The sequence below is a fragment of the Hyaloscypha bicolor genome (genome assembly GCF_002865645.1).
Source record: "Hyaloscypha bicolor E unplaced genomic scaffold K444scaffold_15, whole genome shotgun sequence".
NCBI classification, from domain to species: domain Eukaryota; kingdom Fungi; phylum Ascomycota; class Leotiomycetes; order Helotiales; family Hyaloscyphaceae; genus Hyaloscypha; species Hyaloscypha bicolor.
This window is the reverse complement of record NW_020194517.1, coordinates 1,329,537-1,355,996: the sequence shown is the minus strand read 5'-3', so window position 1 is coordinate 1,355,996 and position 26,460 is coordinate 1,329,537. Positions and strand designations below refer to the sequence as shown.

Here is a 26,460-nt window from a genome sequence, read left to right as displayed (position 1 = left end):
CTTTCTTTGTATAATGCTGCTTTCGCGGCCCCGAACTAGTACATGGTAGGCGAATAGAGGGGAGAGATGGTGGCACTCAGTAGCCCATCTTCACAGCGGAATCCAAGATTTGCTGAGCCTTGAATGTTGGACTCGATGATACCCTGGAAATTGGGATTGGCAAGCCGAGACTAAATTGATGTAAGTTTCGATAGTTTGGCGATGAAGATGAAGCAGGGAGTCGGGTGGGGTAAGCATTTCTCAGCCTTGCATCCGGCCAGTCAATCAGCGCACCGACCAGGGGTCTTTCGAAAGCTGTCCTTTTAGGAACATCGTCCCAAAATATCAGGTCCACGACAACCTCAAGCCTCCCAGGCACACACTCCCCAGAACTCCTCGAATACATTCATTTAGCTACCGACCTGACATGTTGATGTGAGCGCGGAAGGAAAGGTCATTGCAAGAGAGAAGCGCAGGAGATGAACGGCTTCGCATCTCATGGCCTGGACGAGGATGCCTTTGGGGAGAAGAGAGGCAACATCGTCCAGGCGTTCGATGCGTTTCGTACGTCCGTTTTTCAAACCCTTTCCCAAATCTCTTTCCCAAATTCACAACTGGATTGGAGCGAGTGGCATAGACTGACTGTTTCACAGCCAAAGCAAAGCCCCAATATGTAACGCAGACCTCTGGCGGCGGGAAATGGACCGTCGCCATGCTCTGCGTTTCTTTCCTCCTCATCTTCTCCGAGTTCACGCGCTGGTGGCGCGGACACGAGACACACGCCTTCGCGGTGGAAAAAGGCGTCGGCCACAACCTGCAAATCAACCTGGACATCGTGATCCCCATGCAATGCTCTGATATCCACGTCAACGTGCAAGATGCTGCTGGGGATAGGATTCTGGCGGGCGATATGCTGAAAAGGGACCCAACGAATTGGAGGCAGTGGGTTGATGCTAGGGGTGTGCATAGACTAGGGAAGGACGCGCAAGGGAGGGTTATCACGGGCGAGGGGTTCCATGATCACGAGGAGGGGTTTGGAGAGGAGCATGTGCATGATATCGTTGCCCATGCTGGGGGCGGACGGGCGAAGTTTGCGAAGACGCCGAAGCTGAAGTGGGGGAGACCTGGTGGTGACAGCTGCCGGCTGTTTGGCAGCTTGGAGGTGAACAAGGTGCAGGGAGATTTCCATATCACTGCTCGAGGCCATGGATATCAGGAGATGTTTGCTGAGCATATAGATCACAGCTGTACGCCCCCTTCCCTCCCCTTTCCTTCTCTGGTTTTAGGGCAATTGGCTAATATGTAAACAGCATTCAACTTCTCACACATCATCTCCGAGCTCTCCTTCGGTGCCTTCTACCCCTCCCTCCTCAACCCCCTCGACAGAACTATCTCCACCGTCCCAAACCACTTCCACAAATTCCAATACTTCCTCTCTGTGGTTCCCACCGTGTATTCCGTCGACGCGAGCAGCATCTACTCCTCACGCACGGTCTTCACAAACCAATACGCAGTGACAGAGCAATCAATGATCGTGGGTGAACGCTCTGTCCCGGGGATATTCTTCAAGTACGATATTGAGCCTATGTTGCTCACGGTCGAGGAGAGCAGAGATGGGTTTCTGAGATTTGTGGTCAAGGTTGTGAATGTGTTTAGCGGGGTGCTGGTTGCAGGGCATTGGGGATTTACTTTGACGGAGTGGGCGACAGGGGTCCTGGGGAGAAGGAGGAAGAGGATGAGCGACGGCGTGCTAACGGGGAGGGCCCATGAGCGGGACGATTAGTTTGTTTATATTGTCTCCATATTCGCTGTTTATGATATTTAACGGTTTCCTGGGCATTTTCAAGGCAGTGAGGCGTTTTGATAGTTGGGAATCTGAAAAAGCGTCAACCTTCATCTTTTCACTTTTTGACTCAAAAATGACTATAAAGAGTGAAGGTCTGGTCTAAAATCGACGGAAGATGCTTGAATTCATTAAGAACAACCTTGCTGTGGAAGCTGTGGCTGGTGATTACTATGGTACTTCGCAAACGCCAAGGAAACCCATCAACTATACAATCCATCAACAATCCAGGTTGGGAATCAATCAATTAGTAACTGTCTTCGTCGTTTTGGCAGCCAGTCCAACGCCCAATCCAACACCAAGGGCAATAGCCAGAACAATAAGCACCACGACCAACAAGCACCACCACTTTAATCTGTTCCTGCGTCTGGCGTGCTCATTCGCTTTGTCGATCTGGGTGTTTCCTTTGTCTACGTCCTCGGCTGTCTGGGTGGCGTTCTGTTCCGTGTGCTCGATTACTGGGTCCTGAGCCTCTACAATCTGGGCCATGTCTGCGAACATAGCTGCTAGTTCTGTGAGGGTGGCCTCAATGCGCTGAAGTTCATTGTGACGAGCGCGGACGGCACCGAGGACTGAGGAAGCTTGTCCTGAGCGGTTGCTCTTAAGCTATTCATTTGTCAGTGAAGCCCTCGAGTACTAGAGTGAGGATACTCGCAGCAGTCTGGAAAACACCTTCCGAGCCCCAATCCATGTTTGAAGCCTCCTGAACCTCCTGCTCCGACGCCTCGGGGTTGACAATCCGATACTGTCTGGCAATTTGGTCACGATATCTTTGCCTGTACGCGACCTCTTCTTGCTGGTAATCCTTCAGACTCTTCTCAAACTCCGTCTTCAAGTTCTTCGCCTGCCGTGCCTTGACGCTCTTCGTGCCATCCTGCGTCTTCACGGCATCGCCCTCAAGATATTTGATCTGGTCCCGGATCTGCGTGTTCTTCAGCTGCGTCTGCGTGACCAGGTTCTCGAGCTGCTGCGAGGAATTGCTGTCGGGCGAGGACAGGGCCCGCTGATGCAGCGACGCGATCTCCTGGATGTTCGAGCTCAGGTTCCTGATCTCGGATTTGGCAAAGTCGACTCGCTGGAGGAACTCTTGTTGCGAGAGGACCGTCGAGGCGTGCGAGACGTCCGGAGCGCCGGCATTCGAGTAGTTCGAGGTCTGCGAGTAGTTGGACATCTCCTGGTTCAGTTCTGGTTCTCCTAAGTATCCCTGCAATGAAGGAGAGGTTCAAGTCAGTCTTGATTCATTCTGTCTCGCGCGCATCCAGTTGAGGGTAGAGGAGAAGCCTACTGCGCCGCCTTGTCCAGCTTCTGCGTTAGGGCCATTGTTGTATGGATTCCCGCCATACTGCTGGTATTGCGTGTAGGACATTTTGCGTGCTCAATTGATGAACGACCAAGACTCGCGCGTGGCGGTGGTAAAATGGTTTTAAGATGAGGACGTGGTGAATGACGTTCTGAATAATGCTGTCGGGGAGCTGTCGGCGCACGATGCTGACGGACTGTCAAAACGAGATGGGATGACCGGATCAATATAATAAGCGGCCGTCGTTGGCGCAGTAATTAAACAATTGCAATGGACGCCCTTGTAAGATAAGTTTTCTCGCACGTAAATAATTGAATCCTACTGCGATGGCGATGGAGAGAAGTCAGGCGTGTCCAACCTGAACAGAGTTCACCATTTAGTGCTGCCTCTGTGGCTGGCTGGCTGGCTCCTACCTAACTTATTCAGCAGTGGATCAACCCAGTGTCATTTGCCTCTTCACGGACTGGTCAACGTTTCTGCCGACGACGCGGCGAACGCTGCGCCCGGAGCGTTGTTCTAGAGTTCCAAGTTTGGTTCTGATGAACGGATCTGAGGAGAGTTCGGTGGCAGTGTCGAATTGAAGCCTTGGAGGTTCAAAGAGGACCTTGCGATGACGTGGAATGCAATGGCGCGGTGAAGGGTTTCGTTTGCAGCTCAGGGATCCTGGACGACCCTGGTCACCTGATTCGAATCCAATCGTCAGACATTCTCTTTCCGATTTCATCTTCATCTGATGCCCTGCTGTCTCGAGTGATGCACAGCCATGGTGTGATGTGAATTCAGATGCGATCTTCAGCAAGTTCTAGATCATTTAGATTTCATAGGCTTTGTTTTTGAAGCTGAGATAAGTTGACTAAACGGCTCAAGACTCGAAGTATTCGATCCTATATTCATGGTCTTCGAGGATGCTCCAGTGGGCAATGTTGTTTTAATGGTTCCTTCATACTCTTCAAATTATTCGTATTAATTGTCTAAAAGAAAAAGGTCACCCTCGAAGGAAACTCATCTCAGCTCAGCATGTACGAAGTAGCGTTGGGTTAAGAGCAATGGCTCGTATCATTCCTTCAAGCTATAGGCTATTGTCCACCACCGCCCACGCTACCTGCATAAACAACTTGCACGGCGACAAAAGCCGCCGTTGCTGCAAAAATCTCTTTCCGAGGAGCATCGGATGTGGAAACCAGGGAATGTCCTTTCTATATCACGTCCATTAGCATTAAAGACCTCATCCTGTAATGCCCCTGTCGGTGGAACCGTACCCAGAAGAAGTGTGGTATAGGAACGAACTTTCGAATGGATAAACAGGCTCAGAGCCTTGAAGCTCAAGCTTGTAAACCGAGGTTTAGGTGGCTGCTACAACCACAAGTAACTCTTCGAGAGCTCTCATATCTATTACTCGTCAATTTCACCATTCGTCAAGTAAAGAAGGCGGAAGCACGCAAGGAGAATAGTGTATGTAACTATCCTCATTCGCATTATAGATACCGCAGAACGCTCGAGCAAAACATCGCAGTCTACAAGCGCAAGAACTCTAACCCATCTACTTTTGTGTCGTCCTCCTATTAACAACCACCCATTTCCCATTAAGCATTAACACGTCTCATAATTTTCCAAAGATCTGAAATGAAACACAACTCAATTTGAGTCCGTATTAAATCTTTCTCTTTCTATGCGGTAAGTCCATCCTTCGCCCAGCCAATGATATCCCTCCCATTCTGCACATTCAGATGTCCTTCCGGTCCCTGTTTTCTCATTAGCCTCTTCTCCATCCGCAAAAAAAAAAAAAAAAAAAAAAAAAGGAATCAAATTATGGGACAAACTCACATCCCAAAACATAACACCGCCCAACCACCCCCCCACCCCATTCTGAGCCATCAACTCCCTCACCCCGCTAACCACCTTCTTCATGCCTTGCGCACCCCCTATAATCCCCTTGTACGCCATCGGACTCGCGTCCGTCCAGGCAGGTGCACCGATATACAGCCGCGGCTTTGGGGACAGGGTGGAGGCGTTGAGGTTCTTGGTCCACGAGATGATGCTGGCGTTGAAGCCGGGCGCGCCGATTTCGCACGCAGGTGAATTGTAGAATTGGACCCCTGGGTGAGAGGGGTTAGCGAGCGAGCCCCTTTTTTTGGAAGGGAAAAGGGAGAGGGAGAGGGAGAGGGAGAGGGAACTTACAGACGAAATCGCATTGTAAGAGCATTGGCAACGGATCCGAGAAGGGGACGAGACATTGCGGGGCTGAGGAGAGGTAGTAAGGTTTGATGGCGGTGGGGAACAGCGCTCTGAAGCTCGTGGCGAGATACGGCCAGTGTTGGGGGAAGTTGTCTTCATTATCTATTTGCCGCCCCACCGTGCATCAGCACTCCTCCCCCTCTCCCCTCCTACACAAGATCTTGGATTGGGGGAAGGGGAAACGGAGGGAAGAAGAAAGAGAAAGAGAGAAGGAAGACGTACCAATATCAAACCCATCCACCTCCACCATCCCAAATGGCCTGAGTTCAGGATCCACGTTCCCTGGCGGCCCGAACAGATTCCACAGCACGCCCGCAAAGTCCTTCGCCGCCTTGTCACTCGAGAACTTGATAAGGCTCGAATCGCCCCCAATACTCAACATAACCTTCTTCCCCCAGCCTCGCTGACACGCCGTGATGTTGCTCGCGAGCTCAGGACAGTACAACAAGCCCGGGGCCTGTTGAGCCATGAGAGGTGTCTGGCCGCCGCACGCGGGGCCGAAGTTCAGCTGCGGGTAGGCCCCGCCGTCGAGCTGCTGGATCACGAAGGAGAGGATCACAATGTCGGTGTTTGGGTCGGCGCATTGGGCTTCGAGGGTTGTGGCGCCCGTTGCGGACGTTTGGCCAAAGTAGACGGCGACGTTAGATTGAGAGGTAGCGTTGAATTTGTAGGTGACCGCTGCGGAGGGGATGGGTGTGATGGCGGGGAGGGTGGTTGTTGCTTCCACTTGTTGCTGGTCTGTCAGTGCTGTTGTTAGTAGTAGATCCGGGACGCCTTGGTCGGTTGTTGTACTTGGGACGGGAAGGGCGTCAGCTGATATTGTGAGTGTCGTCGTTACGGGATCTGGCGTTGCTGTTGTTGTGCTTGTGACAGATATTATGACTGTTGAGATCGAGGTGCTGCACTCCGGCTTTGGTCGACTGCTGACTTCGAATTCTGCATTCCCTACAGGTTGGATTGAGGGGATGGGGGTTGGTGCTGCTAGGTCTGGAGGGGCAGCCTTTGCTGAGTTCAGTCCATCTGCAACGGCTATGCCACTAACCATTGCCAGTGTTGATCGTTCGTAGGCTTTTAGCATCTCCAGGATCTCATGTACTTGGGCGCTGGAGACCGGACTTAAACCTGAAGTCTGCCTGCCGGAGATGTTAGTATTGGGGCATACATACTTAGCCAGATCTCCGAGATCTGGCAGCGTGACCTGTGCTGATCCTCCATCACGTTGTTGTACATCTTTTGGTTGTCGAGAGGGGATCCATCCTGCCAATGAGAATGGTTGTAGAGCTGCGAAGGTTAGGGTAGAGAGAAAGGTTCTCCCGTTGTAGCGCATGATGCGTTTTGAAGAGATGAGTCTTCAGTCGATTTTGGAAAGATGAATCTATCACAGTCCAGGCATTCTCTCAACCCCTTATGTAGACCGTACCGAAGTAAATAAAGCTGTACATAGCTACGCATTCCAAGCCGAAACGTCGGGATTCAGCTCACGGGAATGCTCGCCAAAAAAGGCAAGAACTTCAAATCGGCCCCGAAAACTGGCAAAGAAACTTTCCTTGGAGTCGAGACTCATAACGGCGTGAGCAAGTCTCCGATCGAAAGGTCCGCTCCAGCCGTAGTGTTGTCCCTCCAGTGTTTGAGCGTCACTTGCCCATAGTGAGCACCATTCTTCAGGAGCCTCACAGTCAACGTCACATGAAGCTTTCAGCCTACTATCAAATTATCAAAAGCACGAAGCCATAAGAAACAATACCCGGAGGATAGCTAGACATCGTCGTAGCCATCCTCGTGGCCCATCCTAAAAGGGGTTTCAGAAAAGCTCAACAACCTCCAGTTTCTTCGACAACAAGACCAAATATAGACTTCCCTCAAACCTAGGGACTTGCGAATTAGAGGCATTTGTCTACACTTGACCCGGAAGAGTCTTTCCATCATGCCTCATCTCAGCTGCTGCGAGATATCTGCTGAAGGAGCGCTCCGGCGTGATCAATTTCATTCCACTTGGAAGGATATAAACTCTTGCTCAACCAACCGCTCGTCCACCTTGCTTTCAAGGAAATCAACAAGACGGCTTTTAGACCGCGAAAATTGAAATATCTCAATCAGACTTTCAATCAGGAACACTCATTCCATATCTCCTCAAGACACAGAGCGCAGCTCTTGCATGGTTAGCATTAACAATCTTTAAATTACTAGTCTATTTACGATCTCAACTTCCGCCTCCTCCACTGAAGGGTAAATCACCGCTGTACATCCATCCACTTTCACCAAATGACCCCTCACTCTTAACCTCCCGGAACTACGTGCGCAAACTCGCACCAAATGCACAACCTCAATTCAATTCTCAATCCAGCCGTCAAGCGCGTATGTACTGAAAGCAAAAAACGCCACTTCAATCAACCACTGAATTCATCGTATCAAATCGCCTCGCCTCTCTCATACTATGCCCCGCCGCCCTGTGCGTATGTGATGTTGTGTGCGTGAGAGTGTGCTGTGAACAAAGGAAAATTGTGTGCATGATGTTTGATCAAACGCCCCCAATGGTATTCCGGTATGATGTGATGGATATAACTACAAGTGCATGTATCCGTGGTGTCGTTTATTGTTGCAACAGTGGAGGATTCCGAAAATTCGACTTTTTTTGAGACAAGATGGTGGAAACAAGACAGACTTGATTAGAAGTTTTGGGAGATGCCGGCGCTCTGTTGGGGGAAGTGTGAAGGGTTTTCTATCCGTGTGTTCCTCCGAGCTTGAACATCGCGAATGACGGGTTGGCCTGAAACCTCTGCTCGTCCTGGTGGACTTCCGTATTGTGTGTCTTGACCGTACGGATTGCCTGTGTCGTATTGGTTGTTGTAGTATGCTCCAGGAGGAGGAATTTCTCCAGATCCGTCTGAGCGATTCGCGGCACTGTATGATGATGATGCATTCGAAGGGCCACGATTGATATCTGCAGTTCTGTTGGCTGACGCGGCTGGGCCCATTGCACCTAGTGCTTCTAGTTCGGGAGATAATGGCCGTCCATCCATCAATGGATTATCTGATCTTGTATCTGATACTGGCCCTCGGGTAGGCGATGTTCCTTCTGAATACGGTACCCCAGCGCCACCGGCAGCAGACTGTCCACCAGAGATTGTCGTCGATGCTTTTCGTCCTGACGAAGCCAAGGCTGTAGTTCCCCACCCACGGTATCCCGACGAACCATCTTCCCTCATCTCGTAAGGGCCATCAGCGCTGCCGCCGACTACACCTACTGCAGGTAACGTCGGATCATTGTTTGGATTGTATCCATATTCCTCAACTTCCTTCCGCCGCAACTCTTCCTCGTCCTTTCTTGCCTTTCGTCTCCGCCACAAGAGGATACCCGCGATGACAAGAAGGGCAACGACCACGATTGGCACGACGACGGCGACGGCGATGGTTCCCGAGGAGCCCAAACCGCTTGATGTGGCCTTTGCTCCTGATTGTAAGCTGGCAGTTGATGCTCCAGATGCGGATGATGATGTTGATGTTCCTGTGTTTGTGGGTGTGTCTCCCCCCTGGGTGGATGTCTTGAAAACGGTGATCGTGGAACCTCCTGGCTCAGTCGTAGTACTGATAGGAGTCGATACAGGTGGTGCCGATGTAGTAGGTGTAGGAGTTGGAGTTGGAGAAGGAGTGTCGCTTTGTGTGGTAGGGGGAGGAGGAGATGAGGTGGTTTTTATTATTATAGAAGTAGAAGGGCTGGGGGTATTAGGAGGAGTAGTTGAGACTGGAGGGGGACTGCTGTTAGCAATTGAACTCGTCGACGGATTAGACGTACTCGTCGGCGACGGCGAGGGAGTAGAAGTCGTCGGCACACCGGTATCCGTACTTGTAGTAGAATTGGTAGCCATCGTGAACTGCCTCTTGAAAACGAGTTTCCTCGGCTGTCTGGATGCCGCCATGTCAGCGAAAGGGAACATCTCAAGGGTGTACAGCAAGAGCCAGCACATCTATCAGGACGAGGCGCAGCATACCTCAAGTCTAGCCTAGATCAAAAATAAGCTCTGCAGCAGCGACCCAGATTGTTTGGGTGGTGACTGTGTGAGAGTCGATGTTTCGCGTTTGGAAAGGGCGTCGGACGTGCTCCTGGCGAGTTTTTCACTGGTGGGCCGATCGCTGTGCTTCGCTGCGGGCTGCCCTGAGGCCGTCCGAGAAGGAAAGGGAGTGGATGAAGAGACGGCGACGACCACAACCGAATGCGTCGCTCTACCAAGAATGTCGAGGGTGCAATCGTAAAACGTCGCGATGGACGATGATGGCCGAAGGTGGAGGTGGAGGTGGAGTTGTCGAGGAGAAGTGTTGGATACGAGGCGACGTTCCGCAATAGGGAGGTGGAGGTGGAAGGGCGAGTGCCGGCTGATTGCAGTGCAAAATGAGGTGCGCGAGCGAGCGAGGACTGGGTGAGACAGCAGAGCAGAGCAGCGCGACTACGGGTTCGCGGGCCCCCCAGCGGCGTTTCTTTTTGGCTGCCGAACGAAATTAGATCTTCTTGGAGCGCCCATGCAAATCGAAGCGGCAGTGGCTGAGGCGATCTTTGCTAGGGAGCGTCGAGTTGGGACGACGACGGAGTTGAGAGTAAGAGTGAGGTCTGGAGGAGGAGGAGGAGGAGATGTTTGTAGGTGAGGAGTGAGGTGTGAGGTGTGAGGAGTAAGGTGAACTGGAGACGGAGCTGCAAACCACGTCTTGGCCACGCTCAGGTCCATAAGGGCCTTTCTAGTCTGCATCTGCAGCTTTCTTCGCTGAGGCACTAAGGATAATACGGGCTTTAGCAGATGGTTGCTCTCTGCTCCACTGCCTGAGCCGTCCTGCCATGGCACCATCAGAATCTTGTTCGTGATCCCTTACTCCCAGTTGGCCCGCCTATGACCTCAACCCTCTCCGCTTCCTCTGGACAAGCCGAAACCCAATCACAGATCTACTTGTTTTAAAAATACTAACTTGCACACGAGGGGCTCTCCTGCTGCTTGTCATCGACGGCGTCGTCGCCACGATTTCCCGTGTGGGTATTTCCTTAGGGCTGTTGAGGAATACTTCTCATAGGACGCACCTCTCACTGATCGCAGCAGATCACGATCACAATTGGCCTGTGAGAGAGCCGGAAATCCAACGATTGAGGCTGTGCACGCAGCTTCTCTGCACCCTCTTCTCTTCAGCTTCTAAAGCCAAAATCCGCAACGTTACGGTTTGCGCCTCCCAATAATCCTCCTGCTCCGAGAACCGACAGATATCTGTCATGGAGCAGAATAATGAAAATCGGAGTATTACGGTACTGTATTGAACGGAACATACGATCGATGCGGCGACGGATCTCAGATGGTTTCTGGGCATCACGCCAGCAATGCCTGATTACTCTCCTCGCCATCAAAACTTCCTCCAGTTCCAGAACTTCTTCGATTCTCTCTCCGTCATCAAAAATATAAATCTTCGCTGCGTCCTCTGCTCCTTGGCTGAAGCAGTCTCGCCGGGCTGTACGTTGATGAGTGAGCGGACTCCTCGTGATGGATGGAGGCTTCCTTCCCCATCTGAGACGAGACGATCCCAAACCGCCTCATATTTCCACAGTCTCAGTCTCAGTCTCCTTGTCCTCATGCAAACCTCTCAGCAGTAAAAAACAATGCCCCGAACCCATGGAATTCAATTGTCCCCTTCTCAACACAAAACCTGTTTCCGCAGCCGCTACGGATCCGCGCCGACGAGCTGGAGCGCATGCACGCTCCTGCACTCCTGTCAATCCCTCCTCCGCCCCAAACCCTCCAGGCTCCAACCAGCCCTCAATTCGTGAACCCCGTGACTGTTCCCGCGCCCCGTGCTGCACCTCGAAATTCCCAGGTACTGTACATCCACATCTACGTAGTACCTGCACTCCAACTCCTTTCCCCTTCCTGCCATCACTTACCGTACCAGCCTCGCCGTATGCACACGCAGCAGAGACCTTCACACCTTCCCAACCCCTGCCTCGCACCCGATTCCTACTCCTCATTCCTCATTCCTCAACCCACAAATCTCTCGCCAGCCACGCCACAACCAAGTCAAAGCAAATCAAATCAAAAATCTCCCAGGGACCTCTTCCCTCCGCTCCGCCCCACTTCCGCCATCCCCCAATCATCACATAATTTAATCTCCGTAGTGTGGACCCTCCCCCGTCCCCCCTTCGCGGCCAAACTTTCCTTGATTTTCTTGTGGTGAAAGGAACTTTAATAATCATGGCTGGGGCCCACGCTCGTTTCCTCGTGAAATGAAACAAAACAATGGGAATGATGTAGAGTGCTACAATTGATACAATGATATACCTTTTGATGTCGGATTTTGATTCGAATCTTATAGGAAGGTGAGAGTTTAATTGGAAAGGGGTCTGTTTGTGCGTGCGTGGGCGAAGGGAATCACGGGGGTGTTCACGTGATATTTACGGTATAGTCACGTGAGTGAAAAGGGGTAAATGGAAGCGAGGAAGGAAGCACATTCAAGAAGGATCATCCATTCCAATGCTACTATACAAGACCTCATCCCATTTCTCCATATCCCCTAGTGTTCTTCTCTGTGCATCTATATGCATTCTCCGCCTTCCTTCCACTGGTCCATCGGTTAGTTCAATCAATCGAGAAAAGTAAGCCCAAACCCCAACCCCATTGATCGCCCAACCATCTATTACAAGAAAGACATTAGACCCAGAGTCTGTGGTAGAGTTCTCTGGAAGTGATTCGATTCGATTCGATATGCAGAACCGGCAATTCAATCCATGCATATACGCAGCTAGCTCATGACACATGAGATGCGGTCGCTATTTGACGTTTGGTCGGAAGAGGGAGGGTTGTGAAACCGAGCACCAAGTATGTTGGTGTCCTGTGCAGTGAAAATCAAAAAAATATTTGTTGCTTTATGCATGCGCGCTGAAATGCTTCGAGTGGTTGCCCAAGCGGGAAGACCACGAGAAAACTGGAAGACATTATTGTTGGTCATCAAGTCTAGCTGTTGTGGGGGCGCATGCCCCATTGAGGCTTGAGCTGCGTTGCTAGATCGTCTCTTGTGAAGACTACGTCCCCTGGGATTCGGCTGACACGGTATGCTCCGTTACGGATAGCCCCTAATTGCCTCGTGGAAATTCCACTTTGGTTGCTTCGAATGCTACCGGCGTCGCTCATGCTATCGGGATCCCTGAATTTCTTGGGAGGTGCGAAGTCGAGCGAAGTGAACGTTCCAGACTTCCGGAGCAAGTGTCTGTTCTTCTGTTAGAGTTTGTGCACACCTGGGTTGAAGATTACTTACGGGCTAGGAATTGGTGCAAGTTCTTCAAATGCACTGGCAATTGGAGCAAATGAAGGTACTGCTGGTGAATACGGGCGTCTCTCGCCCAACGGGCTCTCCGACCGACCAGCTGCCCTATCTCTATAGGACTGCGGTGGTGCAAAGTCGATAGCTCCCATCAGAGCAAAAGAGTCGTCTCTCAGTTTGGATGGGGTTGGCAAGCTACTGAGTGCAGCTGGAGGAGGCATTGGGCGTTTTGGGCCGTTGTTGTATGCTCCCGGTCCCATACGTCCAGATGCAGAAGAGTATGCTCTTGGACCTTGGGGATATGGCCCTGGAGGATACATTTGAGGGCCACGCATTCCGCCAGTGCTCATCGCGCCCATTGAACCTTGTCTAGGTCGAGAAGGTCCTTGAAATCTTGGAGCACGTGGAGGAGGCGTCATAGCACGACGGGTAACGGGTTCAGCAAATGGCATGACAAACTGATTAGAGTCCGGATCATGATATGAGGTCTCTTCATATCCGTTGTAGTTCTCGTCATAATCTTCATAATACTGTCCTGCCGGAGCTGGTTTGTTCTCGTCAAAGTATTCTTTGTAGAATGACCGAATTCGATTGGCTCTGATCTCAGGATCATCAGTCTCCATCAGGTTGTTAGGTGGCAGCGGGCGGAATCCCATTGAAAGTCGCTTCGGGTCGAATCCAGGAGCACCCAATCCAGCTTGTGCGAACTCCTCGGGCGGAACATCCATAGAATAACGTTGCCCCCGAATTTGCTCTGCATTTTCACGCCCGGGCGATGGGGGGGTAATTCTGACACCATCGCCATAATCGCTCTCATCATCCATAAAAGTCTGAGGTTGAACTGTAGGGACTGATTCCTTTCGTACCGGTCGAGGGTTTGAAGGCAAGCTATTCATGCTTGGGGGCGGCGATTTGCGCTTGATTGGTTGCTGCTCAACTGCTGGGAGCGTAGGGAGAGTTGGTTCCTGCTCTGCTGCTGGGAGTGTTGGGAGCTCACGATCTTTGCGTGGAGACGGAGGAGTTAGCGAAGGCGCGCCTGAGTTGATAAAGCTTCCCAAATAGTTGTTGCTATTTCTGATGGCTGACATATCGCCAGTTGACTCGCGGTTCTCATCCATGTTTGGTAAGGTTGGGGCAAGATTCGTTGGACTCTGCCCCGGACGTGGTGAGTTTGGCAAGCCCTTTCTTGGCAGAGCTGGCAAAGGGAGGACATCGGGCATATATGCTTTGGGTGGTTCGGCGGGATACGGCGGTACCGGGTCAGAGAGAGATTCGACAGGGCTCATGGTTTTTGGCGGCAACGAGTTCTGACGACGTGGAGGAACAAAGACTGCTGGTGGGCTGCTGCGTGCCATGCTTCCAGCATTGCCGACAAGGTCTGATGTGCTCATGTCTTGCATTCTCGAGGGCGCATGGCTCGAGCCAGTATAAATGGAGGAACCTTGTTTTGATTGTGACCGGATAGATGCGCCGTCTCCTGGGTAATACTGAGTAACTGGATGGTACGGATCTTCATGTTGTGCCAACGATCTCGATAGAGAATGGATAGACTCGCGCGAGTTGTGAAGCTCCGGTGGGAGAAGATATGGACTGTTCATGGCCATATCCATAGACACCTGACGCCGGCTCATACCAGGCCTCTCTCCGTACTCCTTCTCATTCCCTAGTGCAGATGGCGCTCTCTTCTGTCTGCCAGGTTGTGGCACATCTCCCAAGCCAAAGTCCATAGATGCATGGCGATCATTTGCATCCTCCTCTCTTTGCTTGCGTACATGTCGACGCTGTAGGATGAAGAACAGGATGGCGGCGCCGATAACAGGGATGCTGTTCCAAATTAGATATAATGCTCAAAAGACTTCAATTTATACTTACGCAACACCGAGGACAATGGGCAGGGTAAAAGTCGACGAGCTGACGGGTTGCTCGCAGGCGCTGGAGCCGCAACTGCTTGTCGAATCCGTAGAGGATGAAGTTGTGGTCGCCGCTCGCGCCTCTATAACGCGGTCTGGAACAGCAATGTTCATTATTGTGTCCATTCTTCCCACGATCTGTGGAGCGCGAGCCGCCAACCTAACAATATTTGCGTCTCCGTTCTCCATCTTGGCGGAGGCCAGCAACCTCGCGGTCACCTGGACGAAGTCGACAAGCAATGGTTGACAACGCTAAAGGTAAGTTGTCGTGGCGGTGCTGCAAAGGAAGGCGCGACTGGTTTCGGTTGCAGCTCGTGATAAAAGCAAACAAGATGGCGGATTGTGTTGATTGAGGCTCGTTTCGTGGACACGCTCTCCGCGGTATGCAATGCTCTTATTGAAACAACTCCGAACCAGTAAATGCAGAACGTAGTATGAATTGAATTGCAACACGCACGCGAAAAAAAACGACGGACTCGAAGGAGTGACTATGGTCGGAACATGAAGAAGGAGCGGAAGTGGTCGTAAACCTAAGGAATGGCAGACCCGACTGGCAGGCGCTCTCGGTCGAGGAGTCGTGAAGTTAGGAGGTGGAGGTGGAGGTGAAGAAGGTGAAGGGGAAGGAGAAGGAGAGAAGGGACGAACAGGCCCAGCACCTGCAGTTGCAGCAGCAGCACAGCAGGCGACTGACTGACAGCAGCGGTTTGGCTGGTGTTGAATTGGATTGGACCAGGGCCCAGTCGGGACCTGGCTAATTTGGCGGCAGCTAGCCCGAAGGAGGCAAGTCCGCGTGAATGAGCTCGGCTCTGGCTTCAGGGGACGAAACAGTGGATTTTGATTGAACAAGCATCACTTGCTCTGGCGAAATGAGAGACGGCGGCTGGGCCTTGTTGCTTCTGCTGCTGCGGCTGCGGCTGCGGCTGCGAGTGCTCTCCACCCCCAAAAGCTCCCGGAAGACGCGCAGCATCTCTATCATCGTCGTTCTTTCTTCACAATTTTGCATCTTCTGCATCTATTCATAGAAATGTTGGGACTTTGGGAGGAATGAGGCATGACACCACCTCCAAAACGGCGTCCGCTAACCCCAAAGCCGTTACTCAGGTACGAATGGTCAGGGATGGGCAAGCCTCATCAAACTGGCCTGTCGATTCGTTGCCAATTTGTCCCTCCACAGGCCACAGTCCGGGGGGACGGCAGGCTCGGCCGCTCGGTGTATGAATAGATATATCTGCGACGCATGCTCTGGAACTGGTGATCATTGACTTCACTCGACCCTGATCGGCGTCTGGTCGGTGAATCATTCTGGAGATTCACCGTGACTTCAACAAATCCAAAGCACGCTCTCCCTTGCTTATTATTTATGAACACGCGAGCGAACACTCTGGTTGAAGACTCACATCTAGAACTTCAACCATGGGGTTTGATTGGCATCTAGCGGGGCCAAGGAGATTGGATTGGCGTCCGCGCCGTTTATTGCAGGCTTTTGCAGCCACAGTGCGGGCCCAAAAGTAGGAAGCGGGCCCAAATCTTCGCCGATATTGCTTTTAAATTGACTTGCGAATTATCCAAAATCCCTGAGGCACGACGTCGTGAGCGTGGCTGAGCAGCAGCGGGTAAAGAGTCGAGAGGCAAGTGATAGTCAGATTTGAAATTTGTGAGCACTGAGCACAAAAACAATAAAATTAGGTTCGTTGGTTTTTTCCGCCTTAGGCAGAAACATAGACTTTGCTCCAAATTTGACCGAACATCAAGATCACCTTCGGACCCCGTGACTTGACTTGACTTGTCGAAAAGGGGGAACAGGCTTCTCGAAGCGAAGACAGCCGAGCACTATCAGCAATGTGAGGCCAGTCATCATGGCAGACTTCGACCTCGCTGCCACCTTCATCCCATCCCTCCACAAGCCAGCCTCACTTCTACCAATTGCTCGACATAGGCAAAATCTCCTCTACCTCATCGAGACTTATCCAGTCACAATAGTCGTTGGCCAAACCGGCTCAGGAAAGACCACCCAACTTCCTCAATATCTCGAGCAAGCAGGATGGTGCTCAGACGGCAAGGTCATTGCCGTTACTCAGGTATGCACTCTGCCTCGATTACGGGACTAGCTAACGTTTCGTAGCCTCGGCGAGTAGCAGCAACGACTGTGGCAGTTCGGGTCGCAGATGAGATGGGTTGCGAAGTTGGTAAGGAGGTGGGCTATTCGATTCGTTTTGAAGATGTCACTTCGGCTGCAACGCGGATCAAGTTCCTCACAGATGGCCTTTTGCTCAGAGAAGCGTTGGTGGACCCTTTGCTGTCACGTTACTCGGTCATCATGGTGGATGAAGCTCATGAAAGATCTCTGAGTACAGATGTCCTTCTTGGCGTGCTCAAGAAGATTATGAAAAGACGGCCAGAGCTACGAATCATCATCAGCAGTGCAACCCTGCAAGCCGAGGATTTCCTGAAGTTCTTTATGGGCGATGAAGTGCAAAAGCCCACAGCTGAACCAGCCCTCACCATTGACGATCTGATCTCTCAAGGAAGCTCGGGGCCTCAGGATACAGCTTTTGGAGGCAATGTTGGTCGCATCATCAGTATAGAGGGCAGGATGTATCCCGTCGACATCCTATACTTGGAGAATCCAGCCGAAGATTATGTCGAAAAAGCCGTACAAACGGTATTCGATATCCACACCAAAGAACTAGAAGGTGACATCCTCGTCTTCCTAACCGGAAGGGAAGAGATAGATACAGCCGTCCAAGCAATATCCGAACGAGCAGCAAACCTCCATCCTCGCTCTCAACAAATAATGGCCCTCCCCCTCTACGCCGGCCTCTCAACAGAGCAACAAATGTACGTCTTCGAACCCGCACCAGAAAACACCCGCAAAGTAATCTTCTCCACCAACATCGCCGAAGCATCCGTCACCATCGACGGCATCCTCTATGTCGTCGACACCGGCTTCGTGAAGCTCCGCGCCTACAACCCCCTCACCGGAATTGAGACCCTCACCGCGACCCCGGTATCCAAGGCTTCCGCAACCCAAAGATCAGGACGAGCCGGGCGTACCAAACCCGGAAAATGCTTTCGTCTTTACACGGAGTCTTCTTTCCAATCCATGGACGAAGCCACCGTCCCCGAAATCCAGAGATCCAACCTCGCCCCGGTGATACTGCAGCTCAAGGCCCTAGGAATTGATAACATCGTCCGCTTCGACTTCCTCACCTCACCCCCGGCCGAACTCGTCATCCGCGCCCTCGAACTCCTCTACTCCCTTGGGGCTCTCGACACCTACGCCAAACTCACCAAGCCGCTCGGAACCCGCATGGCGGAATTAGCGGTTGAGCCCATGATGGCGAAAACTTTGCTGTCTGCCCCCTCCTTCAACTGTCTCTCCGAGATCCTAACAATAGCAGCTATGACGAGCGTAGGAGGCAATATCTGGTTCCACGACGGCGAGAAGAAGAAGATGGAGACTGCGCGGAGGAAATTCGCTGTTGAAGAGGGCGACCATATTACGCTTCTTAATGTGTATCAGGCGTTCGTTACCAAGGGGAAGAAAGAAGCTCGCTTCTGCCACGACAACTTCATTAACTTCAAGTCCATGACGAGAGCTGTATCCATCCGAGCACAACTCAAACGCTACTTGGAAAGATTCGGCATGAACGTCGACGAAACTCTCTCCTCCACCTCCACCTCCAATCCCAACAAGACACCACTAGCGGTTGGTGGTCCCGATAAAGGCGAGCAAATCCGGCGCTGCCTAACAACCGGATTCTTTGCCCACGCAGCAAAGATGCAGCCGGACGGCACATTCAGGAACGTAGCCGGAGGCACGATATTACACGCTCATCCTAGCTCACTGATGTTTAACCGCAAGGCAGACTGGGTTATCTTCCACGAGGTGATGGAGACGGGGAATAAGACTTTTATTCGGGATGTGAGTAAGATTGAGAAGGGTTGGTTGGTGGAGTACGCGCCGGATTTCTATAAGATTCGATAGTTGGGTTAGGTTGGGAGAATGAATGGGTGAGCATGACCAACGACACTCTGTTCGCTCAAACCTGCGGCTTTCCATGAGGTTGAAAATTGTCTCAGGCCAGAATGAAAGCTTTGACAAGATACAACGCGGTGCGTGCCCGTGCAATGAGCACGGAAACCCCGCTACTTTGAAGCCACACAACTCCTACTTCCAAGACTACATGATTAATGGACCCAATCTCTCTTTAACGTCCAACTTGAAGTCCTCACACCCTCCTCCCCTAACCTTGCTTCTAACCTAATCCCCCTCCTCAAGCTACCAGTAGTTGGGGATGCTTCCTTGTCTCGCGCGGCAACCAGTCAATTCACGACTGTCATAAGAGAAGCCAGCCTTGTCTGAAGACGCGACGATATGTCGATATATAAACAAAAGTCGACGAAAACCAAACCAAAATCCCTGTTTCTTTCTCTCTTCCACGCCGATAACGAAACAAAAATTGACCGAGAAATAATCAAGGAGCATGGATGGTGCGGTGTGGTGCAAGTAAAAAGTCTTGCTAGATATTGCTCTACCTCATTCATATCAAAGCTAAGCAATAAAAATGTGAAGAGTACTCGTGGTCTGTATCTTCGCCTCTCTTCTCTTTGGATTTTAGATAGATAGAGAATGAATGGAAGTGGAGCAAATGAAATTTTGACAGGGAGAATTGCCTTTTGCGTGATGCTTGGGGAGAGTTTATATACGCAGCGGGCTCGTTTGTTTTGTTATATATAGTTGACATGGAGGAGACGCGTAATGCATGGGTGTGCCCTCCACAGGTTGGGCATGCTCATCTTAGGCCAGGAAGTGAGGGGGCATGCTGGGTGCAAACTTCAAAATGAGGGTGAGAGTTGTTGTCGAAGCATCTCAAAGAGTATCATCCATCTACCGCACAACAATGGACCCTACTCCTCTAATCCCAGATCGTTGACCCCGTCCGGGAAGTTGTCATCTTCGCACATGTATTTTCATAATCTTGGGAGTAACACTGATTATCTGGTTGCCACTTCCAATTGTCCTTCAATCCGGCGCTCCTGAAAGAAAGCTCCACCCAGCACAGTTTCTTGCATACAGTTAATCTTTCCCCAGCATGGAACTAGCTGTGGACAGATGCCTTATTCCGTTTCACAAGGGTAGTGTGAAATGGACGTGCAGTTTGCGTGCCGTGCTAAGCAAGTCACATCTGTTCTCGTTCCGCTGAGATTCCGTGTGTCGACTTAAATTATCGTTTGATGGTCTGCCTTTATCGCTCTTCTCTTCTAAATTTCGAATAACTCCGTTCTCTCCATCCAGTATTCACATTCCTTTCTAACTTCTTCGTCAGAAGTAACTTTAACCACGTCCCCTTTATCTCCCCTACCAATAAACTCGGTGTTCCCTTCTCCGAATACCACCATATTGTCCTCCTTATCTGCACTAAATCTCGGCCACACAACTCTATCCCCAAACTTCCCCTTGACGGCATTTGGATCTCCTGTCAAGATAAAACTCGCCCAGTATGCATGCATGACATTTGAAATCTGATTGACGGTAGGTGAGAGACGAGCAATTTCTGGGTTGTGCGTTATGAACGGTGCATGTGAGCCGTGGTAGGCGAGGAGACTGCTATTTGTCGGGAGGGCGAATTCGTAGAGGTATACTGGTGGTGTCTCTTTCCTTTCCTCCACTTTGGAGGCGGAGTTGGATACAGACGGAGAAGAGGAGGAAACGAACAAAGCAGTCTGCAGCACTGGCGCAACATAAGCAAAATGCCCATACGCCTGCTCCAACCTCATAAACTGTGCCCCGAGTCCTCTTCTCGTCTCTTTATATTTCTCATCTTTTCCCATAAGGGGATCAGGGTATACTTCATTGAGCAGAACGAGATCGTCTTTCGGAAGGGAGGGCAACAATGTCCTGAAAAAACCGGTAAATTCTTGCGACTTGGAAGCTGTTGCTGGGACGAAAATCGAGCCCTCGTTTGCGTTGAATCCTGTTAGTATTGGGATGCGGTGGAAGGAACCAGCTTTCCAGGCGGCGATTGGAGCGATGGGGATCATGCCTCCTGGGCCGTCGATTACGGGTTGGAAGGGCCAGCGGACTGAGGGGTTGTATTTCTCGAAGATAGCTCCGGAAGCGGCTTTGATCTCGAGGAAGGTCTTTGACCGGAGAGCGGGTAGTATTTCAGACGTGTGCAGGGAGGGAATGTTTAGGTTTTGGAGGAATTCATGGAATTGTTGCTCGTGGAGGGGATTAGAGGGTGCATATACAGCGCGGGCTGTTGCAGCTCCCGATTCGAGGATTACTCTTTTGAAAGGAGGTGCTTTGTGGGTATCATGGAGGAGATGGTGACCGACCTAGAAGATTGTTAGATGTTTGTCGGTGAAGTGTGGAGGGAGGCAATACCGAGTGGGCTCCTGCACTGCTCCCCATGATCGTCACGTTATCCGGATCTCCTCCAAAGGCTGCAATATTCTGCTGGACCCATTCAAATAATAGAGCTTGATCTTTCAAACCGATATTCAGGAGTCCTTCCTCCTCCATAAATGTCGAAGGCAGAAAGCCGAAAGCTCCAACACGGTAGTTGAAGCTGATTCCTATCATTGGTTCTGCGGACCATGCTACCAGATGAGGGATTTGCCTAGCATTCCCAGCACCGAAGTTGAATGCTCCACCATGGAGATAAACCAATACTGGCAACTTCCTGCTCTCATCTCTGATCTTTGGCCTGAAGATGTTGAGATTCAAGCAGTCCTCTCCCTCTGGCGTTGCATCACGTGAGCCGGACGGACACCGCTGGCCATAATGGCTCGCATCAAACACCTTGACAGGCGATACAGGAACAGGAGGACTGAATCTCCTTTCACCGCCTGTGGACAACGCATACGGAATCCCGAGGAATTGTTCAAGAGGCTGCGGAAGGCCGTGCTCAACCTCGACACCGACGATCGTTCCTTGGCGGGTTGAGACTCGTGGTCTCGGCATTGTCGGGATGAGGTGAAGTCGTCCCGAAGAATTGATACGCAGGAGCCAGATGCTGCTGAGGAGGATGCTGCTGATGGAGACCGCTGCTAGCCACTTTATGCGGTTGCCTGATGTCGCCATGGTGCCGAGTCGCTTGGTGTCATTTCACTATCGATAGTGAATAATGGTCTGTCTGCCGTGGCAGTAAGTGAGTCTTGTCATGGTTCTTCCTAGATGAAGACAAGAGTGTTTAGTTCTTTGGAAAGAGTGGAGTTTGAATGCTCCATCTGTGCAACGAGGTGTTGCGCTGATGTTACTAGTAGGGCCCGAAGAGGGGCTGCCAAGTTCTAGTACGTCACGTGATCAAGGGCATTGATGGAAAGTGAGAAATCACTCTTCAAGAAATATGGGTATGACACTAAGTTATTGCTCTTGTAGGAGCTCAAGGTAGGAGTCCGACGATTTTAAGGTTTCTGGCTAAAGATTTAGAAATACCGATAGCCTCATTCGTCATAGAGACATCATGTAACAACAACCCTTCTTCTATACCTGGTATTTGTTCTAGGACCAACATCTCAAAGTCAGAATCTACCTTTCACTCAATTCACGGAGGTCAATGTAGGGCTGCCAATAGAGTATTTGGACCAGGTTTCATATAGGTTATCCTCATCCCCAACTGGACTGTCCTTGACACCTTGTTCCACCCCTGACGTCCTCTAAATCCCTCAGATGATTTTACGCCGAGATCATAAGCGCCCCAACTCCAAACCACCAAGCCTCCCTATACATATTCCGTAGCCCATTACCAGCCGAACGCTGTCTACTCCCAGCCATGGTACTATTCGTACTCACACACAACAGCCTCGAATCGCGAAGCTCGTATCGTTCTTGCTAAAAGCAATCATCAAAACTACTGACACGTCATTGACAAGCTTATCATAATTCGTATAGGTCTACACTGCGTCCGATTTAGTCCCTGACGCAAAAAAGAAGTTCGAGTTCGACCCACCCTCTCCAATATTTCTGCCACACAGCTCACTTGTGTCGGTGTATGGGTTTGGGTCCGGGTCACCGAAATTTTCGACTTTGTGAAGGTTAGTTCGGAGTCTCGAGCCTGGGAGGGAGCATGGATCTTACTGGCGCAGTCTATGTTGTTGAAGGGTGAAAGTCTTTATTGGGCTTCTGGATAGCAGGCTGGGATGTATTTGAAGGTGGCGTTGCCAAGTTGGCCCCGACAATAATCACCTGCTATGGGCTCGCCGAAAGTCCCAGCAAGCCGTTGGGCAGCGGGGAGTCCAGCAACCGTGAGGTTTTGTTGACAGTCGGCGCTGAGGTGTCCGTCGCAACTGTTGCCTGTTGTTGCACCTTTCCCAGCATTTTTGAGAATGAAGATGATTCTGCAACCTGCCCAGGAGAGGTCGAGGGAAGACATGTTCTGTGGTGGTTTGATATTGAGCCACTCTCTTGTGTTGTCCGACTGCTTCGTGGTGGTATTTTGATAGTTCTCGACTTGCATGTGCAGGGTCCATAAGCTCGAACTTGTGCCAGGTGGTGCAAAACTAGTGACTGCTGCTGCTGCATTACGATTGTGGGATTGTTATGTCGTTCGAGCATTGTGCTGAAATCTGGGTGATGAAGTTGACCCAGACCAAACCGAGCCAGTAATTACTCGTATCCGTCGCCTTCGATTGAATAAGAGATCAGTACCCTTCAAGAGATGAAAATAATTGGCCCTACTTGACCAAGGTAGAATTGTAGAACAACGAGCTCGAGATAATAAATGAGAGGAACATCCATGTGGCCTTCTACTTGTAGTTTCGTCAAATCGCCAGAGTTGCACACTGTCCTACTCCCCAGTTTATTAGAAAACCTGGGTCTGCAGGGGTATTTCGTATTTACTAGAGTTTGTACCCAAAAGGAATGCTTGAAAGACGGCTGAAAAGCCATCGCGCTGCAGATACCCCCTTCGATGCGACAGCGAAAGAAATTGAATGAAAAGTAGGTAGAATGGTTAATGAAAGCACGAAGATTTGTACATCCTCAAACTCAACAGCCCTGAGACTCAGACTTCTGAATACATCGAGTACCCCGGCTTTTGCGGCAAGGGCTTCACAGCTTTGGGTGGATCTGCAGCGCGCTTGAGTTGTTGATGAGAGATTCCACATCGAGAAGCCACTGGCCCCTTCAACGATAATTAGCAAACTCAGGAAACTTCTCCGAGGCTAGTGCAAGTTTAGTATTGTGAGAAGCGCTCAAAGTGGAAAGATAACATGCCAGAAATCTCTGGGGTAAGCGCCTCCTGCAGCATTCGAAGGAGAAGAGGCGATGCGCGTAACCGTGGCTTTGTTATATTCATTGTTTTTGAGAAGTGGATGGAAGGTTGAAAGAGCCACTGGCGCGTAATAAATACTTGGTGTGTCCCTGTCACGCGAAGCCTGTTCTCGAACATCCTGGTCCGGCTTGCCGAGTCGACAACCTCGCGTCATCTCGACGCGCTCCCTTCATCCTCCTCCAGCACAAGCACACACACATGAACCCACTCGGAATGGGGAAGCCAGAAGCTGCTGAGGAAGGGATGGGGCCGATGGACAAAGGTCGACATCGCTATGCAAAGGGAGACTATGCGCGAGCGCTTGTGGCCTTCACACAGGTATCCACTTCACCATCTCGTTCCCCCCTTGTTGCACACTGGAGTTCCTATATGTATGGTGATTTGGATCATTCGCCGTGTCTGGAGGAATCTCATTGTCTAGTTTCCTTTGAATCCGATCATCTTCACGGTCCTGTGTTGGCTACGCAAAGCTTGATCAAAAGTAGTTACCATGTTTCAAAGACCTTGCTAACAATTACGTTAGGCTGTAAATTACAGCTCCCAGCATCTTCTACTCAATGCTCTCGACGCTCGAGCTGCAACTTATGAAAAGTTGGGTGATCTGCAACCAGCACTTCGGGATGCCAAGAAGATGATCGACGAGATGCCAAAGCTCTCAAAGGTATGTCTCAAATCATCGATGTGTGATTGATCCTCTGACGAAACCCAGGGCTATCTCCGTTGTGGAAAGGTTTTGCGGCTTCTCCAAAAACCCGAACTCGCTTTGAAGATATATGAGAGAGGCCTTTCAAAGGTCAAGATTGGGGCTGACGATGATCGCACTGTAAGCCGCCCAAAAGCAACTGTGAGGTCCAATGCTAATGTTCCAGAAACTGCAATTGGTATACAACCAGTTCCGGCAGGCGCAGACCCCCGAAAAGAGCCGTGATCCTCTGGAGTATTTACCTCTGGAATTAGCAGAAATGGTCTGTCTGAACCTCTCCATGCGAGATCGAATGTAGGTTACAATATTGACTCAATCGCAGCTGACATCCTACTAATTCATGATGTCAGTGTTTGCCTTTCTGTCACGCAGTCATGGAAGAGGTTGCTTGAATCATCACACAAGTTGTGGACGACGTTGGATACAACAAATGTCAAGAAAACTATTAGCCAGAAATCGTTGAAGGTCCATTTCAGGCGGTCGAAGTGGACTCTGGATCGTGCGATTCTGAGTATGAAGGCTATTGACTCGCAGAGGCTGGGATTCATAACCAAATCCTGCAGGATGCTCAAGGAGCTACAGATGCATGGTCGAGGGATGATTGGTGATTCGCTGACTTTCGCGTTGTCTGATGCGAAGAGTCTCGAAACCCTCTATGTCTCTCAAAATACCGAGATGAGCCTTTCCACTGTCCAATCGGCTCTCAGAATTTGCAAATCATCTCTGGTTACTGTTACGGCCCTCAGAGTAACCGGACCCCGTGGTGGATTTCTTACTGGAAGATGGGCTGTGATGGAATCACTCAAGACCTTACATCTCGAGTCCGATGGGCAATCAGCCCTGGATATTGTAAGTGCCGTTCCTCGGACTTCAGTATATTTTATAACTCGACTGACTCGCCTTCAGCATGGCCTTCGGGACTCTACACCGAATGCTAGTTCAGTCACCTTGAATAACTGGGGTAACCTGCCAAACCTCGTCGACTGTACAACGTGGACTAATCTCGAGCATCTGGATCTCAGTAACACACAGATTAGGCGCCTGCCCAAATTACCCAACACATTGAAGTCTCTCAATCTGAGCGACAACGCTTTGCTGCACGTTGGTGTGGATGAAGAGGGCCCAGCAGAGCTTCCTTTACTCGAAACCTTTAACTGCGAGGGCACTAACATCAGCTCTGATGTGCTCAAAGTCCTCACCATACGATCAATTGCGAATGGAAAACTCAAGTCTCTCTTGATTGGCGCACGCCTTTCCGAGCATCGCCCAGGACCGGCTGCAGACGAGTATCCTCCGTCCGAAGAATTGGAAGAGCTCTCACTCAATACGATGCAAATACACGATGCAAGGATCCTTCAGATCATCGAATTGTACCCAAAGCTACGGAAGTTAGATGTCTCAGGAACGAGGGTGACTGGAGTCTCAGTGCGGAAGTTTGTTGAAAGGGGGATCACATCCTTGAACCTCGATGAGTGCGTCGACGTTAGCTCGGATGCTGTGGATTGGGCTCGGTGGAAGGGCGTTGAAGTGGAATTCAATTTCAACCGCAAGGACTCCAGGAAGTCGTTCTGGAACAGTTCTTTTGCGCAGAAGTTTGCATAATCGTAAGGATGGCAGCTTGGAGCATTTGACTGAGGGCGTTTTCTCTTCATTTTGTCACAAAATCAGCGTCTACGAAAGGATAGGGTGATGCATAAAGGGCGTACACATCTGGAAAGTCTGAATTTGACTGGTGCTGGCAAAAATGGTTTGTTTTTCCATGTGGATGTAACGCTACACACTCGCAGAAGCTTCAGATTAGCACTGGAGCCAAAACGAAGTCTCATGACCATCAAATTTCAAATTGCCTCCATCTAGAAGTTTCTCGTTCCAGACTCAGGTTCTCTGGTTCCTGTGCACAAGTAGCTGTAGTTCAGCCTCTCAAA

The 26,460-nt window shown here is 50.7% G+C and overlaps 9 protein-coding genes across 9 annotated transcripts; 4 read left to right on the top strand and 5 right to left on the bottom strand.

Annotated features, from left to right (window-relative positions):
• Positions 1 to 458: 458 nt before the first annotated feature.
• On the top strand, positions 459 to 1,762 carry K444DRAFT_517394 (DUF1692-domain-containing protein; the record flags this gene model as incomplete). The annotated part of the gene is made up of 3 exons (XM_024873773.1): positions 459 to 543; positions 633 to 1,226; positions 1,290 to 1,762. 3 exons carry the CDS (start codon positions 459 to 461, stop codon positions 1,760 to 1,762), a joined length of 1,152 nt encoding a protein of 383 aa, XP_024743087.1.
• Positions 1,763 to 1,917: 155 nt separating this feature from the next.
• K444DRAFT_607620 (t-SNARE) lies at positions 1,918 to 3,609 on the bottom strand. Its single transcript, XM_024879202.1, has 3 exons — positions 3,108 to 3,609; positions 2,478 to 3,026; positions 1,918 to 2,428 (listed from the first exon to the last, which is right to left on the bottom strand). Exons 1-3 carry the CDS (start codon positions 3,186 to 3,188, stop codon positions 2,066 to 2,068), a joined length of 993 nt encoding a protein of 330 aa, XP_024743086.1. The 5' UTR covers positions 3,189 to 3,609; the 3' UTR covers positions 1,918 to 2,065.
• A 1,129-nt stretch (positions 3,610 to 4,738) lies between these two features.
• Positions 4,739 to 6,898, bottom strand: K444DRAFT_165372 (glycoside hydrolase family 18 protein). The gene is made up of 4 exons (XM_024870691.1): positions 5,580 to 6,898; positions 5,301 to 5,459; positions 4,947 to 5,218; positions 4,739 to 4,864 (listed from the first exon to the last, which is right to left on the bottom strand). Exons 1-4 carry the CDS (start codon positions 6,682 to 6,684, stop codon positions 4,790 to 4,792), a joined length of 1,611 nt encoding a protein of 536 aa, XP_024743085.1. The 5' UTR covers positions 6,685 to 6,898; the 3' UTR covers positions 4,739 to 4,789.
• A 1,086-nt stretch (positions 6,899 to 7,984) lies between these two features.
• K444DRAFT_607617 (uncharacterized protein) lies at positions 7,985 to 9,242 on the bottom strand. The gene has a single exon (XM_024879201.1). The coding sequence runs from the start codon at positions 9,221 to 9,223 to the stop codon at positions 8,024 to 8,026; it is 1,200 nt and encodes a 399-aa protein (XP_024743084.1). The 5' UTR covers positions 9,224 to 9,242; the 3' UTR covers positions 7,985 to 8,023.
• A 1,289-nt stretch (positions 9,243 to 10,531) lies between these two features.
• On the top strand, positions 10,532 to 11,517 carry K444DRAFT_165375 (uncharacterized protein). Its single transcript, XM_024870692.1, has one exon. The coding sequence runs from the start codon at positions 10,871 to 10,873 to the stop codon at positions 11,483 to 11,485; it is 615 nt and encodes a 204-aa protein (XP_024743083.1). The 5' UTR covers positions 10,532 to 10,870; the 3' UTR covers positions 11,486 to 11,517.
• An 817-nt stretch (positions 11,518 to 12,334) lies between these two features.
• K444DRAFT_624684 (uncharacterized protein) lies at positions 12,335 to 14,740 on the bottom strand (the record flags this gene model as incomplete). Its single annotated transcript, XM_024882434.1, has 3 exons — positions 12,335 to 12,587; positions 12,636 to 14,465; positions 14,514 to 14,740. The coding sequence occupies 3 exons, from the start codon at positions 14,738 to 14,740 to the stop codon at positions 12,335 to 12,337; spliced, it is 2,310 nt and encodes a 769-aa protein (XP_024743082.1).
• Positions 14,741 to 15,930: 1,190 nt separating this feature from the next.
• K444DRAFT_580972 (P-loop containing nucleoside triphosphate hydrolase protein) lies at positions 15,931 to 18,782 on the top strand. The gene is made up of 3 exons (XM_024877726.1): positions 15,931 to 16,237; positions 16,304 to 16,629; positions 16,674 to 18,782. Exons 2-3 carry the CDS (start codon positions 16,408 to 16,410, stop codon positions 18,537 to 18,539), a joined length of 2,088 nt encoding a protein of 695 aa, XP_024743081.1. The 5' UTR covers positions 15,931 to 16,237; positions 16,304 to 16,407; the 3' UTR covers positions 18,540 to 18,782.
• A 1,034-nt stretch (positions 18,783 to 19,816) lies between these two features.
• On the bottom strand, positions 19,817 to 21,521 carry K444DRAFT_640112 (extracellular lipase; the record flags this gene model as incomplete). Its single annotated transcript, XM_024884459.1, has 2 exons — positions 19,817 to 20,893; positions 20,943 to 21,521. 2 exons carry the CDS (start codon positions 21,519 to 21,521, stop codon positions 19,817 to 19,819), a joined length of 1,656 nt encoding a protein of 551 aa, XP_024743080.1.
• Positions 21,522 to 24,006: 2,485 nt separating this feature from the next.
• Positions 24,007 to 26,421, top strand: K444DRAFT_580966 (RNI-like protein). The gene is made up of 6 exons (XM_024877725.1): positions 24,007 to 24,150; positions 24,356 to 24,493; positions 24,542 to 24,655; positions 24,702 to 24,829; positions 24,886 to 25,384; positions 25,442 to 26,421. The coding sequence occupies exons 1-6, from the start codon at positions 24,031 to 24,033 to the stop codon at positions 26,135 to 26,137; spliced, it is 1,695 nt and encodes a 564-aa protein (XP_024743079.1). The 5' UTR covers positions 24,007 to 24,030; the 3' UTR covers positions 26,138 to 26,421.
• Positions 26,422 to 26,460: the final 39 nt, after the last annotated feature.

Excerpts from the sequence above, each read along its gene's own strand:
- K444DRAFT_165375 (XM_024870692.1), top strand. The coding sequence starts at position 10,871 with ATGGATGGAGGCTTCCTTCCCCATCTGAGACGAGACGATCCCAAACCG.
- K444DRAFT_580966 (XM_024877725.1), top strand. The coding sequence starts at position 24,031 with ATGAACCCACTCGGAATGGGGAAGCCAGAAGCTGCTGAGGAAGGGATG. Across the intron at positions 24,830-24,885 it reads CTCTCCATGCGAGATCGAAT|TGTTTGCCTTTCTGTCACGC; the intron begins GTAGGTTACAAT and ends TCATGATGTCAG. Across the intron at positions 25,385-25,441 it reads GGCAATCAGCCCTGGATATT|CATGGCCTTCGGGACTCTAC; the intron begins GTAAGTGCCGTT and ends ACTCGCCTTCAG.
- K444DRAFT_607620 (XM_024879202.1), bottom strand. The coding sequence starts at position 3,188 with ATGTCCTACACGCAATACCAGCAGTATGGCGGGAATCCATACAACAAT. Across the intron at positions 3,027-3,107 it reads AAGCTGGACAAGGCGGCGCA|GGATACTTAGGAGAACCAGA; the intron begins GTAGGCTTCTCC and ends CCTTCATTGCAG. Across the intron at positions 2,429-2,477 it reads AAGGTGTTTTCCAGACTGCT|CTTAAGAGCAACCGCTCAGG; the intron begins GCGAGTATCCTC and ends ACAAATGAATAG.
- K444DRAFT_165372 (XM_024870691.1), bottom strand. The coding sequence starts at position 6,684 with ATGCGCTACAACGGGAGAACCTTTCTCTCTACCCTAACCTTCGCAGCT. Across the intron at positions 5,460-5,579 it reads GGTGGATGGGTTTGATATTG|ATAATGAAGACAACTTCCCC; the intron begins GTACGTCTTCCT and ends GGCGGCAAATAG. Across the intron at positions 5,219-5,300 it reads CTTACAATGCGATTTCGTCT|GGGTCCAATTCTACAATTCA; the intron begins GTAAGTTCCCTC and ends CCTCTCACCCAG.
- K444DRAFT_580972 (XM_024877726.1), top strand. The coding sequence starts at position 16,408 with ATGGCAGACTTCGACCTCGCTGCCACCTTCATCCCATCCCTCCACAAG. Across the intron at positions 16,630-16,673 it reads AGGTCATTGCCGTTACTCAG|CCTCGGCGAGTAGCAGCAAC; the intron begins GTATGCACTCTG and ends AACGTTTCGTAG.
- K444DRAFT_607617 (XM_024879201.1), bottom strand. The coding sequence starts at position 9,223 with ATGGCTACCAATTCTACTACAAGTACGGATACCGGTGTGCCGACGACT.